The sequence below is a fragment of the Hydra vulgaris genome, chromosome 08 (genome assembly GCF_038396675.1).
Source record: "Hydra vulgaris chromosome 08, alternate assembly HydraT2T_AEP".
NCBI classification, from domain to species: Eukaryota; Metazoa; Cnidaria; class Hydrozoa; order Anthoathecata; family Hydridae; genus Hydra; species Hydra vulgaris.
The window spans coordinates 10,768,950-10,788,004 of record NC_088927.1 but is presented as its reverse complement, the minus strand read 5'-3'; the positions used below and the strand labels follow the sequence as shown (position 1 = coordinate 10,788,004).

General features: G+C 26.4%; 2 protein-coding genes across 2 annotated transcripts in view; both read right to left on the bottom strand.

Annotated features, from left to right (window-relative positions):
- LOC136083005 (dynein axonemal heavy chain 3-like) overlaps positions 1–11,249 on the bottom strand; it is a 65,720-nt gene extending 54,471 nt beyond the window's left edge. The window contains 5 exon segments of the mRNA XM_065802416.1: positions 80–228; positions 272–344; positions 1,957–2,030; positions 2,101–2,187; positions 11,112–11,249. Coding sequence (XP_065658488.1) covers positions 80–228; positions 272–344; positions 1,957–2,030; positions 2,101–2,187; positions 11,112–11,249 — 521 coding nt within the window.
- A 1,461-nt stretch (positions 11,250–12,710) lies between these two features.
- On the bottom strand, positions 12,711–15,064 carry LOC136083003 (uncharacterized). Its single transcript, XM_065802415.1, has 8 exons — positions 15,032–15,064; positions 14,833–14,926; positions 14,511–14,633; positions 14,272–14,376; positions 13,730–13,908; positions 13,151–13,310; positions 12,891–13,027; positions 12,711–12,794 (listed from the first exon to the last, which is right to left on the bottom strand). Exons 1-8 carry the CDS (start codon positions 15,062–15,064, stop codon positions 12,711–12,713), a joined length of 915 nt encoding a protein of 304 aa, XP_065658487.1.
- Between the last annotated feature and the right edge of the window lie 3,991 nt (positions 15,065–19,055).

The window sequence follows — 19,055 nt, the reverse complement described above, 5'->3', positions numbered from 1 at the left end:
AGTAAAACACCTATAAGCTAACTTTATTTTTTTCTATTAATGTACTTTGTCATAATTGCTTTAATTATGTGACATTTACTTACAACTCATCCAACTATTATATGAATTTGTAAACTGCAATGCAGTATTCCAAAGTTTTTCATATGGTTCTTTAGTTGTAATTAAGATTTGCAGGAGTGGATACTGTGTAATTTCCCATCCCAGAAGCATATCTTCTTTACATAAGCACTAATTCATTTAAAAAATGTTGATTAATTATATAACCACATACCTGGATTGTTAAAACTACATGTAACATAGCTACTTTATCTTTGACACAGATAAATAATACACTACTATATCCACTAAAATTTATATTTAAGTGTTTATATCATTTATAATTTTTTTTTTTAAGTGTATGTCGTTTTAATATTAAGCATGTGCAAGTACATTTATATTTGATAAATTTTTAACTTGTCTGTTGCTCAATTGACCTGAATTATTTCTATAGATCTTTTGTTTCACAAATTCCACGGAAAAGTTTTAGCAGTATACTTTTTAAATTATATTTTATATTATTAAAGATTTCCAGAAAGTTTCAGGATTGCACTAAGTATCATAGAGTCACAGCAACCATTTAAATGCAGTTCATGTATGGTCGTAATAGAAATAAGGCATGGAAGTTGCAAAATTATTGAGTTCATGTTGTTAGCTTTATGAAAATAAATTGCTTGTAAGTATTTCAAGTGAAATATTATATCCCTACAACTTATATTTAACATATTTTTAATAACAAATAGAAATTGTCAAATTATTTCTGGAGTAAAATCTCATTGTATATTTTAAAAGCTATTGCAACATTAACACACACACAAAAAAATTAAAAATATACATATTTAGGTAGCCAACAATCATGCAGCCTAAAATATATTAAAAGAATTTTTGTTATAATTGTTCTTTAAAATAATCATAATAGTATGTATAGTGTTTTAAGTTCAATGCTTCTCTGTAAAAACACTCACAAAAATGGAAATGCTCACAGAACAAAAAAAATCACTCACAGAAATAGCTTTATATTAAAATGCTTTACAAAAACTATATTTTGGCAGAAATTCCCATTTTCACAAAACTATTGGTTTTATATCTAATTCAAATCAAAAGTTTTATGTCTCAAATCAAAATTATAGTTATTTTTTTTGTACAACTATTTCATTTTCCTAATTTTTTATTTAAAAAAATCCAGTTATTTAGAGATTTCGAGTCAACATATGAGCTACACTAAATGATTTTTTGAATTGAATGTTTCATTAAAACATATTTTAACAAAATAAAGTATAAAAAATTATTTATACTTTATCAAAATTTTGCTATTTAAATTTAAAACTTTTATGTATAAACATTTTATGCATTATAAAAAGTTGAAATGAAGAAAACTTACAAGTTTGAGACAGCAACAAAATTTGAATAATAAGTTTTGATGTACAGCAATAAATAAAGATTTAAAGACACATATTTATTATTAAAAGGATGAATATGCATTTTTTTTCTTCAGCCAATTAAATAAAAAAAAATTATTTATTGAAATTTTATATTTTTATTTATAGCTTATTAAAATTATATTTATTATTATTTAAAAATAAAAATTTATTTATTGAAAAAATAAGTCAAAACAAATTAATTCAACTTATGATATTTACAAAAAATTTTACTTTTCCTCTTTAGAAAAATGTTTTAGAGATTTCAAACAAAATTTTTTGCATCAAATTAATAAATTTAAATAAACTAATTTATTTAAGAAGTAAATTTATGCTTCTGTTCATCATTGTTATAAACACTTCATTGTTTATTTTACTGCATACAAACTTTATGATCAGTTTTTTTTGCTTCAAACGTTTGTGGTCAATTGAAACAAAAACTATTCTTAATTAAAACTCAATTCAATTAAAAAAGATTTTTGTATGACCTTAGACATTAAACTCTTTAGACTTTGATAAAATATTACATGACTCTTTGTGCAGCAGTCCACATTCTAAATCTTTATTTGCATAAATCTTAAACAATTGTTCGACCATTATATTAGCAAAATCATATACTTAGAATTTAAAAAAACTTTTTACAAACCTCAGCTTCTGTTCTGGCTGCTTCAACATGTTTATTAATCTCACTGAGATTTTCTACATTTTTTTTCATTTCCTCTGTAGTTAATACCTAAACATAGTATATATCTATATAATGTATTAAATAAAATAAGTTAATATGTGAGTGTGTGTGTTTATATATATATATATATATATATATATATATATATATATATATATATACATAAATATATATATATATTGTATATATGTATACATATATATAATATATATATGCATTTATATAGATATATGTATGTATATATATATATATATATATATATGCATGTGTGTATATATATATATATATATATATATATATATATATATATATATATATATATATATATATATATATATATATATATATATATATATATATTTAAATAACTTTTAAAATATATTCTACAAAATAGAGTGCTCAATGTTCTTAAAAGAACAGAGCAATTATAAATTACAAGAAATTTATAAATTAGTAACAATTATAAATTACTAAAAATTTTCTCATTTAACACTGTGTTTCATCAATAAAGACTCATCAGAAATGAATGATAAACAATATATTGGCATAACAGAAGGTGAATGGAAAAAACCATTTACCAATCATAGGCAATCTTTTAAAAATAAAAAGTATTCAAAAGACACCATGCTGTCAAAATATATATGAGAATCAAAAGGTAAAAATATTGAAAATTTTGTACTGAATTGGTCCATCCTAAAACAGCGCCTGCATATAACAATATTTCCAAAAAAATGCATACTATGCCTTCCAGAAAAATTTGAAATAATTACTCATGCAAACCAAGAATGCTTATTAAACAAAAAATCTGAATGAATTTCTAAATGTAGGCACGAAAATAAGTTTCTCCTAAAAAACTATGAAAATAAATGAACTCAAATAGTTACACTAAATCCCCCTTTAAAAAAATATTTTTCTAAAAAGGCATAAGTAATCATTTCCAAAGAATTCTTTTTATAATAGTGTCAGTAAATTCCACAAATGTGTATGTATATATATATATATATATATATATATATATATATATATATATATATATATATATATATATATATATATATATAAATATATATATATATATATATATATATATACATCACAAAAATCTTTGTTGATGAAACACAGTGTAAAATGGAAAAAAATTTTTGTTAAGTGATTTTCTACTAATATATAATTGCTCTGTTCTTTTAAGAACATTGAGCACTCTATTGGGTAGAATACTTTTTAAAGGTGTTTAAATATAAATATATATATATATATATATATATATATATATATATATATATATATATATTTATATATATATATATATATATATATATATATATATATATATATATATATATATGTATATATATATATATATTTTATATATATATATATATATATATATATATATATATATATATATATATATATAACTCAAACTTTTTAGGAAACATAGAAATCAAAATACGTTGATTAAATTTTATTTTAGTAGTCATTCTATATAAAACACAAATAACAGTAGCCTAATATTTTCTACATTTTTTTGTTGTATTTAGATCTGAATAGAATATTATCTGACGTAAAATAATGCTGTTATAAAAACTATTACATTATAAATCATAATGAAATACCCTTGAAAAAGCAATTATTTATTACTTTTAACAAATTTCTCAATAAAAGATCTATCGTTTAGATGGAATTCTATTACCAAATAATAAGAAAGTTATTGTGTTGCTTAATTTTTTTCAATGTTACCTTTAAAGTGTACAACATGAATACAATACATAACTTCTTTCACTGAAACATTTTTCACACATTTATTAGTGTAATAGTGTATTTTTAATGTTTATACTTCAGCATTTAATAAAAAAAAACTTGAACTAATATTTCATATTAGTCGAAGTTTGCTTAAGTTAAACATTCGTTAAGTCAAACTATTTTTCTTGAGCTTTTGGAGGTTCAAGTAATTGAGAATTAACTGTAAATCACTAAAGCTACGCAACAAAATGTGATGAAAAAATGTGCTTTAAACCAAAAGTTGTTTTAAGGCAACTTATTTTTTTAAGAAAATATAATAAAAAATTACCAAGCTTAAGGTATCTATCCAAATAATAAATAATACATTTGGCATCAAATAAATAATTTTTTTATGAGATGTATACTTCATTAAACTGTTTTCTGCCATATAGTGGCAGTGTTTATTTTTTATCTTTTTTAAGTGTCTTAATTTGCATACAAAACAATATATTAGGAGTTAGTCGAATAGGTTGAACTGTTTTCCTAACTTTTAGCATGCAGTGTGTGTATAAAATGTGCAAATAAATAATATAGATTTTTCTTTCACTAAAACTTTTATACTTTTCTTCAAGCGAAACTTAAAAATTTGGTTTTTATGAATATGTATACATGTACATATGTATATATATATATATATATATATATATATATATATATATATATATATATATATATATATATATATTCATATATATATACATATATATATATATATATATATATATATATATATATATATATATATATATATATATATATATATATATATATATATATACATATATACATTTATACTGCTGATTTAGGTGAGCAATTGACATCATACTGAAATAGCCTGCTGTTGGGGGCTTCAGTACATAGATCGACTGACAAATAGCCTGACTCGCAGTGGATTGCTGCTACATAGACTGAGGGTTTGGGATGGGGCAGCAATCTTTTCATTCATTATTCTTCTTCTTTTTTTTCTAAAGAAGATGTATCCATTTAGATAAGCAAAAAAGAGTGAGCAAGTGCTCAAATAAATATGCTATAGTATATATATATATATATATATATATATATATATATATATATATATATATATATATATATATATATATATATATATATATTATATATATATACATACATACAGATCAAAGGTTAATTTACTTATTTTGTTTGGAGAGAATGTTACAAGAATATGTATTGTGCTAATGCATTTATTGTTTTGAAATATGAATGTTGGTGAGTCTGTCAAGCAAATTTGCTTTTATTAGTTTGTTTGATCTTTTAATACTTATTTGCATTTGATAGTAGTTAATTCTTATGTCTGTTTGAGAAAGCATAGATAACATTGTCCTGCAGCACACATACACCTCCACATCACTACTGACAAAAGATGCTCAAAAGTTGGTCTTGTGTAGACTGGGATGCAGGGATTTGAACCACAAAGTTGTCAAGCATATTGTTCCTCATATGCAAATGGATGCAATGTATTCTCATCACTTCAAATCACAGTAGACCATTGGTATTGTGTCCACTTTTTATGTTGTTGACAGAATCGGTCAACAACATATAAAGAATATGTAACTTTTTATCATAATATGTAATTTTTTATTATCATTGAATTTTTTTAATGGTTTGACAACAGGTAAACTAAGACTTTTATTTAATACAAAACATACAATTGATCTCGAAACAATTTACAGATCAGGAATAATTCGCAATGACAAAAACATGTTTGCTTTTATGGTTCTTTCCATTCTACTTTGTGTAGGGAGTGCAATTTATGACAGACTTCTAGATCTCGCTTCCTGCTTGATGTAACCAGTTGAGTTGACTTTTTTTTAATTCAAAATACACCTTAATTTCAAAATGATTAGAGTATTTACAGCTGAGTAGTAATTAAACAGGTGAATCTTCTTCAGCCAAGCAATAGATTCATGACCTGCCCCTATAACATTTTAAAGTTACATTACGCCTCAATTGGTTACAATTGTTAACAAGGTTACATTCTCTAATTATTAATAAAATATTAAGTAAATAAACTTGAAAATGCAGTAAATATTTGTTTAACATTGCCATATTGTTAAATATCATCTTTTATTTTGTTTTTATTGTAAAATAGCTTCGACTAATTTATTTACATTGTCACCAAAAAAAGTCTTAATTCGCAACATTACGTCTTAATTGTCTTTTTTTTTAACTTTTTAAAGTTTAACCAATTGAGACGTAACGTAATGTAACTAAAGTTAGATTTGAGACGTAACTAAAATACGTCTATAGACGTAACTAAAATACGTACATAGATTTTTTTAACGTTATGTTACGTCTCAGTTAGTTACCCTTTAAAAAAAAAAAACGTAATGTAATGTAAAAGAATTTATATTTGTGACGTATTTTAATTTACTTTTCAATTCTTAAATGTTTTACGTTACATTGTGTCTCAGTTGATTCTACTTTTAAAGGTAATAAGTACTTTAGATTGCTTTTTTTTTGTGTCTAACTAAAGTAGAGAGCTTTTTTTTTGTGTAACTAAAGAGAGGAAAAAAAAAGTTTCGATTTGCAAAGTTACGTTTCAATTATTTTATTTTAACTTATGAAAGTGCAACTTTTAAAAAGTGTAGAGTGACACGTAACTTAACATTAAAAAAATCTATATTTGAGAAGTATTTTAACTACATCTCATATCTAGATTTTGTTAATTTACATAACGCCTTTTTTTTTTGGTCAATAATACAAGCATAATACTTCACAAGTTTTTATAAACCCACAAGTAAAAATGTATATAAAATGTCAACCTTTCTTATGATTTAATTCAATGTATATCACAAATAATTAAGCATAAGCCAACTAAGTGTATCGTTTGCGCTCTCTGTGCAATATCTGTCTACCCTCTCTGACTTGACTTCACTTTTTTCTCTCTCTTTCTCTCTCTCTTAATATTGCTCTCTTTATATATATAGTAGGTCTCTCTCTTCATATGTATAAATGTACATATGGAAAAACAGAAATAAATTGTATAGACTATAGATTACAATGTGATGTGTCATTAGGTCAAAATGTTATGCATTGTTATGTAACATTCTGCACGTAGTGTTATGTTACAGTGTTACATCTCTGTTTCATAAAAATAACTAACATTTTGCACATAATGTTACGTTACAGTGTTACGTAAAATGTTACGTCTCGGTTACGTCAAAATAACGGTTATTTTGCACATAACGAAACTAATCTTTTTTATGTTACAATACGTAACGTAATATTAAAATGTTACAGGGGCTAAATATAACTGTTTTGCTTTGCCTATTTTTTAACATCATATAAGTCAAAACATTACATATTTTAGTTTACATAATGTATCACTACTGACAAGTAATTAAATAAAAAATAATACACATTTGAAACTTAATTTTACTTTTTTTTAAAAAAACTAATGGTTTTTTATAAAGACTTTTGCACAGCACTGTATATAAGCATATATATATATATATATATATATATATATATATATATATATATATATATATATATATATATATATATATATATATATATATATATATATGTATATATATATATATATATATACGTATATATATATATATATATATATATATATATATATATATATATATATTATATATATATATATATATATATATATATATATATATATATATATATATATATATATATATATATATATGTATATATATATATATATATATATACATACATATATATATACATATATATATATATATATATATATATATATATTTAAATATACATATATATATATATATACATATATTTAATATATATATATATATATATATATATATATATATATATATATATATATATATATATACATATATATATATATATACATATATATATATACATACATACATATATATATATATACATATATATATATATACATACATACATATATATATATATATATATATATATATATATATATATATATATATATATATATATATATATATATATGTATATATATATATATATATATATATATATATATATATATATATATATATATATATATATATATATATATATATATATATATATGGATTTACAGTTTTAGGGGCCCTATATTTGAAGTAATATGCTAATTTGAAAAAATACAATCTTAGTTTAATGTAATTAAAAGTGTTATTTCAATTTTTTTAAAATAATGTTTAAAATCTACATAATTTTTTTTCTGTATTTTTCATTAACGAAATCTTCAATCAATGAATCTATATTAAATGACTTCATTTTGTCTGCGTTGCTTGATAATAATGCAAAATTGTTTAACGTTTTTTGTGACATAGTTGATCGCAAATCAATTTTTGTTAATTTTAATTTTAAAAATGGCCTTTTTCCAGAGCCAGAGGAAATGTAGCCTCTATTTGTTTTTCTTTTATAAGTTTGTATAAATCCAAATGGGACAATTCAAGAACTTGAGTATTAAAATGTTCTTTCAAATACAGATGTAGATGTTCAATTTCTGTATATAAATTATCATCCATATCTTCCGTGTAGTCTTCCACCAGATGATTAACACATCTCTTCAGTTTATCTTTGTTGAATCTTGTGTCTATTAAAAATATGAGTTTATCATTAAATTCCTGATAGCATTGAGCTCTTTCTTTTAAATTTGTAGTATGACTATTGATGTTTTTAAAAAAAACGTTTGTCTTAAACTCTTCACGTGAACTTTAATTGAGGTTCTTCTGATCAGTTTTCACCTAATAGCGCTTTCTTATTACAGCGTCTCTTTTGTAAATAATCTATGTCTGGTAACAGTAATCTTGCTCTATTAAATCGAATGTGTTAGTTAATCCGAGAAGATAATCTCCAAGAGTTGAATAAATTTCAGCACATGTATCTAGAGTAATAGTTGCACTTTGCAATGATTTGGAAACAGTATTAATTTGTTGCAAAATTTGATCCCAGAATTTTTGTTTGTAAAGCAAATTCAAAAGTTTCCATTTTCGATAGTAAATTTCCAGCTGCAGCTCTTGTTTTTGTTTCAAAACTTTCACACTCATTGATTTTGACCAATCTTTCCATTTATTTATTGTAGTTCTGGTGAATGGTTTTGACCGAGTCAGTATGAGTGCTTCACTGAGTATTCAGTAGTGATTTCAATGAACTACTTGCAAACTGTTCTAAAACACTCGACAAATTTGTAGATGCAGAGAAAAAATTGCACAGTTCTTGAACAATATCACAAAAAAAATGATTCCCTCGATGCAGCAATCTACAGCAGCCTCTCCTACCAAGTTAAGAGAATGACCTGAACATGGCAAGAATTTTGCCAGCTTATTGAACTCCAAAATTCTAGTTTTCATTCCATTATATTTTTCAGTCATATTGCTTGAGTTATCATAAGACTGGCTTCTGCAGTTGCTGATTTCCAAGTTCAATTTTACATTCAAAAAGTCCACTGTTGCATTTGCTAAGTTTTCCCCGGTGTTATTACCGATGTGAATGAAGTTGACAAATCTTTCAATAGGCTTATTAAAAATTTGATTAATGTACATCAAGATCACACATAGTTGATCTTTGTGACTCACATAAAGTGTTGAATCTACTGATAATCCATATTACTTAGATTTTAAAATATCATCGCTGATTGATTGCAAAAGTTTTCTTGCCATCAATACGGTTAATTCATCACATGTGTTCTTTGAGAGGTAGTTCGTTTTTCCAGAACCACTGTCACCATAATTTTTTATGTGTTTGGCCAATAAAGGATCAAACTGAGCAATCAACTCAAGCAGACTAATAAAATTCTTGCTGTTCTCAGACCTAAATTTTTCATTTGAACCTCTAAAAGCTTAGTTTCTTTCGATCAATGTGCAAATTGTAGCTGTAACTCTTCTTAAAACCTCTCTCCAGTAGTTTTTTTCTTTGCGAATTTTGTGAAGAAGTTGATCATTTAAAAAAAACCTTGTTATTTTTTCTGTGAAAGTATGCTAAGGAAGCTTTTCTGTGGTCTGATGAGTGTTTATGCCCCTGAATTGATGCCCAAAGCACATTTTGAGAGTTCAAAAAGCTTGCAGACAAAACAGAATACACAACCTTATTTTGGAGAATATATAAGCCATTCTCTATTAAACGCTTCACCATTTACTTTTTTCCCCATAAACAACCTTTTTGACCATATCAATTTTAAGTCATAATCTGCATTTTGACATCTTAATGGACCGTTCTCTATCCAAAATTGTATATCCTCAAAGTTTCCCAAAGTCCTGCATCACTTTTCCTATTTAATGGCAAATCGATAGGGAAACATACCCTCTTCTTATTGAGTTCCAATTGTTCGTTTAAAGTTTGAGTTTCATTGAGTCCTCTACAAAATCCAATATTTTTAAAATATTGTCCGAGGTGTTGTCTAAACTTTCAAAACTATTTAACAAATGCTTATCAAAGTCTTGTAAAAAATTCTGGAGAGTCATCTGACTTGTTTAATTACAGTCCCATTAGTTTTCTTCCTGTCATAAGCAAGGTTTTTAAAACTTTAGTTAACATACAACTGATCTCTTTTCTTAAATATAATAACTTTCTGATCATCAAGATGGATTTCAATCTTCTCATTCTACTGCTGATTTGTTAACGGTAATAACTAATGGGTCTTATCATGCATTAGATGTGGGAAAGTTAGGGCTATCGCTCTCAACAATTCTAAAGCCTTTGATAAAGTGTGGCATGCTGATTTTTTTTATAAGTTCTCTTCTTATGGTGTATTATGTAACACCTTTAAGACCATTGAACCATTCCTTAGCAATCGTAGTATTAAAGTTGTATTGATATATCAATGTCTATAGACAGAACTCTTCCTCATTTCCTGTAACTTTAGGGTTCCTCCAGTTTCTTCTTTTGGCCCTATACTTTTTTAAATTTACATTAATGATCTTCCTAATATTCTCACTTCTAAGATGGTATTGTTCGCTGATGATACTGCCATTTATTCTTGTCATGATAAGAAGCCAATACTCTCTGATTGCTTTGAGGGTCATTTGAGCTTGAAAAAGATCTCACTTCTGCTACAGCATAGGGTTCTTAGTGGCTGGTAAACTTTAACTCAAACAAAACTCAATTTTTTCAGCTAATCATCATCACAGCAAACTAGATTTTCCTATATTTATGAGCAGTAATGTACTCAATGAGTCATTTACCCTTAGTCTAGGATTAACTCTTAATTTCGATCTTTCTTTGAAACCATATATCAAATCCATTGCAAAATTAGCATCTGCTAAGATTGCATTTCTATATTCTGCTTGGCACTTTCTTAATCCAGATTCATATGTTAACATATCGGATTTTCAAATGATGATCTTTCTCTCAGACAAGGTGTAAAAACGAATTGTAAGCATAGCTGGATACAAAATATTTTTCAGCTGAGAGGGAAAAGATATCAGCCCAAGGACAGTGACAAAGAAAATCTTAAAAAGAATACCAGTCAGCTTTAGGGTAGTAGTAAGTAGTGGGATGATAGGGTGAGTCCAAATACAAAGTACAAGATGAAATATTTAAAGAGACCATTGCATGGTCAGAACCACCAAAAGGAGAAAAAGAAAAAACTGAACACAAGTTTTAATCAGAGGCAAGACATAAATCAGAGAGTAAAGGTAAATGATTAGGGTTGTCAGGAAAACAAGTCACAAAGTTAACTAACTGAGCAAGTGATTGAAAAATGCAGAAGTTAAGGTTTCAGTGCCAGCAGGTTCAGTTGCGTTAGAGCCAAGTCATTCAATTTGATGAGCATTAAAGTCACCAACATTAAAAATATTTGTAGAGGGGTAAAGAGAAAGTGCATGGCCAATTTGATTAGAAATTACATCTAAAAGAGTGCAGTTTTGGAAAGAAAAAGAATGATAAAGAACAAAGACAAAGGTCAAAGAGTAAAGAGTTGCTAAGCAGAAGCACATAAAAGAATGGTCAAAGGATTCGAACCTGATTTCACAACAAATAGGTGAATTGATGCATATGTATACCCCCAAGTTAAGCATGTTGCTATTGGAGTCTTTGAAAGTCAAAAAGATAGTATCCATCAACGCTGAGATCAAAAGAAGGAATAGCAGAATTTAAATTAGTCTCACTAAGAGCAAATGAGTCTGGTGAATTTTGCAAGAAGTAAGATTCAACTGACGGAAGGTTGCTTTGTAGACATAAATATTAGTAAAAGATATATTAAAACAGTCAGATGGTTAGGATGGTTTTTTATGTTTAATATTTTGGATCCCAGCTAACAATTAACGTTCAATGAATGTTGCCACAACGTTCGTTTAGGTTTGCGTAACATTCGTCGCGAACGTTACATGAACTAACTTCTGTGAACTCCGAATTACAGTTCTTGAACGTTCAATACGAACGTTCAAACAACTAACAGCGAACGTCGATCGAACATTCAGTGCAAACGTTATGCGAACGATATTTTAATAGCCCTTGAACGTTCACTTTAAACGTAAAATAACGAACATCGGACGTTTACGGAACGTTTCTTTTTTTTAAATTAAATGTATAAATGCATTGATTTAAACGGACTTACGGTTTAAACCTATACATTTGCTAGTTTAATATTACGAATAAACAATACAATGCTTTTTCTTAACATTAAACTAATGTTTAGAAAAAAGTTATAACAAAAAATACTACAAATAAGTAATGAAAAAGTTTATTTATTATCTATAATCCCGTAGGAAAAAAATTTTTATAAATCAATCATAAATTATAAATACAATCAAAAAACAAAGAATGACATAACTATTTTAATATTAATTCGTATTTTCAGAATCGGAACTTTCTTCGGCTTGTCGCAACAATACATCTTTTTTCGGAGTATTTGTTACAATTTTTGCCTAAATATAAATAAATAAACATTTTCATCATAAAGAATAAATGAAATACACTAAGATCAGCATTAATAGTTAACATTTACTAAAAATGATCTTTACAGAGAGAAAAAAGCAATTCAATTCATGTGCCTCATAGTTAACTCCTCCTGGTCGATTAGGAGCATGCTTTAATACCTCCCTAATCTCGTCCTCTATTTTTTGATCGTTAGCATCTTTGATAATCTTTTTACAAGCTTCTAAATGATTAATTTTAAATCATATATTTACAATAGTTAATAAAAGTAGTCAAAGATTAACTGCATAACCAATCGTTGCTTTTTAAAGTAACTTGCCTTATAAAAAACTTTGAAAAAACTTACTCATCACTACTTGGCAGAGTAAACAGCTCTCAAATGATAGTTTTCCTTTTCTGCCATTGAAACTAAACAAAGACCAAAGTTGGTTCGTTGCTGTTGTGCGCATAATGCGCCGAATCACATCTTTACAATTCCGGCTAACTAGACTTCCAAAATAATTAATCTAAAGAAGCAATTATTGTATCTATTGTAATTATTGTATCTAAAGAAGCAACTATTGTATTTGCAAAAAGTAGCATATAAAGTAATATATTGTTATTATAAAATTATATATAATTTGCAAAATGCGTCTATAACATAATTTTAAATTGCTAATTGAAAGCTTATGTAAGCTTAAATAAATTTGTATAACATAATTCTTAGTATATAGTGTGTCAAGTTATCTAGTACTGTCCACCAAAACCCGTATGAATTTAATTGACAAAGTATGGCGAGAAAGAGAGTCAGGGGATGATAATATACATTTACAAATATACCACAATACAACACTTTGTAGAAATTTTGGTCTGTTGTCAACCAATGCATAAATAACGTAAATTAAACACAAGTAGTCCTAATTTAAATAATATTGACAATAATTACCATTTTTTTGCGAAAACTAGGATCCTTCAACTTTATTTCAAGCTGTCGCAATTTATGTTCATTTTTCATCTTCTGGGGAAACACATCGTCAGAAACATCATCTCTGCTAACAGCCACAAGACTTCTCAGCATCGCTTTGATCTCCTCTTGATTTTCAATTATTATGTCTAGTTTCATAGCTAAATATATTTAGCTTCAAATTTATTCTATAGGATAAATTTGAAGTAAAATTAAAGTTATAGAACAAAGTATAATATGCAAACAGTAATCAGTAAGTATGTTGTTTTTTTAAACGAAATCTACATCTACATTAATACTCTATAATTAATTTTGTTAAAAAATGTTAAACATTAACCCTGGTAAAGAAAGATTTTTATTAACAAATTTCAAAGCATTAAAAAAATTGTAATAAATTGAAAAATTAAACGATTTTCCCTGTTTTTTTTTACTAAACCAATCATTTCCCCCTAATTTTTTATCTAAATTTCACAGATATCCCTGATTTGGTGGCAACCCTGTTATATAAATTGAAATCAACAAACCGTGTGTTCCCGCAGTATTTTCACCTGCTCTACCACCAGCAAAATTTTTACTCTCTGTCAAACTATTGACCATTGTCCCACCAATAAATAGTCTTCTGATACTGGCTATAAAATTTTTTTTTTGTTTTTTAAAGTTGATAAAAAATACCATCAAATTTTGTTAAATTTGTAAAATCCATAAATACGTTTGTTTAAATTTTGATACAAAAATAAATTAAAGTATTTTAGCTTCTACCAACCATTTTCACTAGACATCCTGTCAGATGCAATACGTGCAAGATTCACTTGACTTACAGATGCCGAAGGTGAATGAATAATATTTGCAGCAGCTGACACAGCAGCATTTCCCGCATGCTGAAACACTTAAGATGAAACAGCTGTTTGTTCCTGTAGGGATGCATTTGAAGACTGTAGGGAAGCATTTTTTTCTTTGAAAAATAATAATTTATTTAATATTATTATCATCCAACTTACACATTGTAATTGGTGGCTTTTATAATAAACATATGAATTATGAATTTAAGTATTGAATTATCATTAATAATATCAAAACAAACTTGCCATTGTTCTGTTTTGCACTATATTTTGGTGCAGATGGAAGGTTAATATTTTTGCTCAGAGGACTGTGATCACCAGAAGGTTTCTGTAAAAGTAACTATAAAAATTAATACAATTTGTGTTACAACAGAATAGAATTTTAGTATTAGATAGATGTTAGTGTAATTAAAATCGTGCTACAATACATAACTTAATCAACTACATTCCAGATACATAGATTAGTGATATATGTCATAATAATGTCAACACATGTTAAATGTAAAATACTTTATTATTAAAACAGAAACTAACTCTTGCCTTTGCTTTGTTTTGCATTATACCTTTGTGCAGATATAAGTTGGATTTTTTTCCTTGGAGGACTGTGATCACCAGATGAGGTTTCTGTAAAATTAACAATAAAAAGGTAACAAATTTGAGTTACAACAGCATGGAATTATAAATGTTAGGTAATAAATGGTTGGTAAAATCATGCTACAGTATACAATTTATACAACTACATACCATCTTCAATATCAGAAGAAGTCTCTTTGTTTATATCAGTATCTTCCACATTTGACATTACTAATGCTTTCTTAGCTAAATCTGATGCCTTGCTATAACTTTCCACTGGTAATATATAAACTTAAAATATACAACCTGCCTAAAACCTGATTCAAATATACTTACAAGAATAATGTAAAACTATTGTAACATTACCAAAACCTGATTCAAATATACTTAAAAGAATAATATAACTTTATTGTAACATTACTAAAACCTGATTCAAATATGCTTAAAAGAATAATGTAACATTATTGTATTAAATATATTTTTATAGCTTTACATTTCTTGAATAGATTGCTTATACAATACGCGATATTTTAAAATAAAACAATTTTATAGATTTATTACAGTTTTATAAATTAGCATAATGCTAATGTTGTAAAAATGAATTTGAATTACCAAAATCAAATTTTGCATCAAAGTTTAGTTCAACTTTAAAATGCTAAACTTTTGAATTACCAAAATTTAACAAATAGTAAATATCACTACATGCAAAGACGTATAAGTAGATGTACGTTTAACCTGTTGTTTAAAAAGCAGATTATTCATTTTTTATTCAGTGCTCATATAACAAAATAACAAACTTGCAACCAAAAAATTTTTTAAAGTCTTTACCTGCCGCCCCAAAAGTTCTAATTTTGTATAGTGGCCATTTCGGATCAGGCAGTTCACTCTTTTTGACTCTGCATACTGGATCCTTTCTGGGCCAATAACCAAACAGTTGCAAAAACAACCACAAAAACATTCTAACACATGCGTTCAACAACATTGTGTAATAACTATCAATAATTAAATCTTTATTTACAATTTCTGCATCACTGTTAGAAATAGTACAACTATTACAAAACAGATAACTGCACTGCCTTACTAATTAATTGTAGCAACAATTTACCTCATTCTCGTAAACAATCCAACTTTTTGGCATTACCTCCACTGATTGCTCATCAACAAACTCAACAACAACAAAGGGACCGCTACTCATTTTCTAAACAAGAAAAATAAGTTATTGCATCTTAATAATAATAAATTAGATAGTGAACTAAATAATTAAAAAAGAATAATTAAAACATAAGCGAATTGATTCAGTCAGATGAATACAACTTTTTTTCTAAACATATATTTTAAATATTAAGTTTTACATGTCATGTAGCAAAGTCATAGGTATAATTTTTTTCTTATTTTCTTTTTGAATCATAAAACCTTGCTTTTTACGGCCCTTGATAAAACAACTTCAATAGAAGAGTAGTCAAAATTTGCAACATGAACTCCAATTAGTCGAGAGTCACAAGGGACATCAAACAATGACTTTGTTCTTTGAAATATTCTGCAACGATATTGTTGCAAGTCAAAATTTGGATTTTCCCCTTCTTTGCAAAGAACTTCACAGAATCTTCCATCATCCAACATATATGAATTGTTGGGGCGAAACATGCAAATTATTTTAGTGTGCAATTTTTGATGTGGGATCATATTATTCATTTCACTAAGACGCTTAACAACCTGGCTAAGAGGAGCTCTACCTGATCTTACTTTTTTTTTCAAAACCTGAAGATAGTTTTCAAAACTAAAACCACTGCACCTATCTACATTGCCATATCGTTTAGCAACTGCAACGAGGTGTACTAGACTGTGTACATTATAAACAAGAAACTGTGGTCCATAAAGATCTTTAGCTTGATCGACAAAATATAAAAGTAATTGGTGCGCATAAGTTTCATATTTTCTAACTAACCTTGTACTAACTAATATAGATAAAGCTACACTTAGAACTAAAAAGTGTTGAAATAGGTCTTTTCGCAAGATGCTTTTCAGCACAACTTTTCCAGTATACAATAAAAATTGCCTATACTTGGTTGCTTTCCAAAAATCAATTTCATCAAGAGAACGTGGCTTCCTTACAAAATCTTTGGGTACACATTTTTTTAATTCAAGCAATTTAGCACTAACATCATTTTTATGAGCTGCAGATATTTTTACTCCTTTTTTGTCAGTATCTCGAATCCAGGTCACCAACAATTCTCGCATTACACTAAGACAAGACTGATGCATATAGTCAATTGGAAAATCCTCAACCATATTTATAGATAAAACACAAAATGATGATACCAAACCATTATGGTGATGATTTGCATTTGATTTTTGACGAAAAGAATGATCATTTCTCAGTTGCAGTCCAATAATTTTTGGATATGTCATCCGTCTTTCACAGTAAAAACCTTTTTGGTTACACTTGTCGCATCCGTAGTAACCAGAATATAGTTTTACACATTTTATGAAACATTTGGCAGGCGTATCACAAACAATAAACTTTAATATTATGCTTATTCTGTTTGCATTATACTCCAATCCATTTTCAAGCAAGCTTCTCAGTTCTTCCACTGCTTCATTTAAAAACTGGAGGTTGTCAGGTTTTGCTTTACTGTAAGTCAATGCTATGGGAAACACTATGGGAACAGAGCTAACAATAAGAATAGAACATAAAATTGGCCACATGCATGCTTTTGTGCTCCTAAAAAGCGGAAGCCCATCTATATTTAGAGCGATTTCCAAGTCTAATAAATTGTTTAACTTGTCCTCTTCTTCAAAACGACCTAGTATTTGTAACAAATATTTTTCAATTCCTAGATAAACATATTGCATGCCAGATTTGCAATAAATCTCAAGAGTTCTGCATGTTTGCAACAGAGTTCTTACTGTAACTGGTAATTCAGGGTGTCCATTGATTTTTAGTCGCTTTAACAAATCATCACCAGCATTGTGTTTTACATCAGGGAACAGTTGCATCCATTCTTTTTTGCTCTCACTGAATGACATACTATTTTTATGAGTTGAGTCAGAATCTGAATCAGATTGAAGGGAAAACTTTTTTTCCGAGTTGCACTTACTTGATACCAATTGATTCTCCACATCTAAATGAATATTACTAGAAAATGGACTAGCCACACCATCATTGCTACAACATAAAGTTATTTTGTCAAAACAATATCTTCCAGAGTCACTGTCGCTTTGACTGTTTTTTTATTGTTGCAATTGTTGTATAAGAGACCTCTTAGATGCCATCCACTTTCGTCTATATATCTGACGATTATTATTGTTTCGCTTCATTGCAACTATTTACTAGTATGACAATATAATCAAAATAGATACTACCAAAACAGATACTGGTTTAAAACAGAATTGAAGTAGTAAAATATAATCATAAATATTTATATATATGTATATATATATATATATATATATATATATATATATATATATATATATATATATATATATATATATATATATATATATATATATATATATATATATATATATATATATATATATATATATATATATATATATATATATATATATATATATATATATATATATATATATATATATATATATATATATATATATATATATATATATATATATATATATATATATATATATATATATATTTATTTATAACAACAATTATAACTTATTCTATAAAATAGAGTGCTCAGTGTTCTTAAAAAAACAGAGGAATAACAAATTATTAGAAATCATTTATCAATTTCAATTATTTACACAATGTTTCGTTAATTTACTTATTGACGAAAAGTCAATGTTTCGTCAATATTATTAATTGACGCAACATTGTGTAAAAAATTAAAATTGATAAGTGATTTCTAATAATTTATATATAT

Bases quoted from the DNA above. Each gene is read 5' to 3' on its own strand.
- LOC136083003 (XM_065802415.1), bottom strand. From the start codon at position 15,064: ATGACATATATCACTAATCTATGTATCTGGAAT. The intron at 13,909-14,271 runs GTTTGTTGATTT...AAATATATTTAG, and splicing joins AAATACTGCGGGAACACACG to CTATGAAACTAGACATAATA. The intron at 13,028-13,150 runs GTAAGTTTTTTC...TTAATCATTTAG, and splicing joins ACTCTGCCAAGTAGTGATGA to AAGCTTGTAAAAAGATTATC.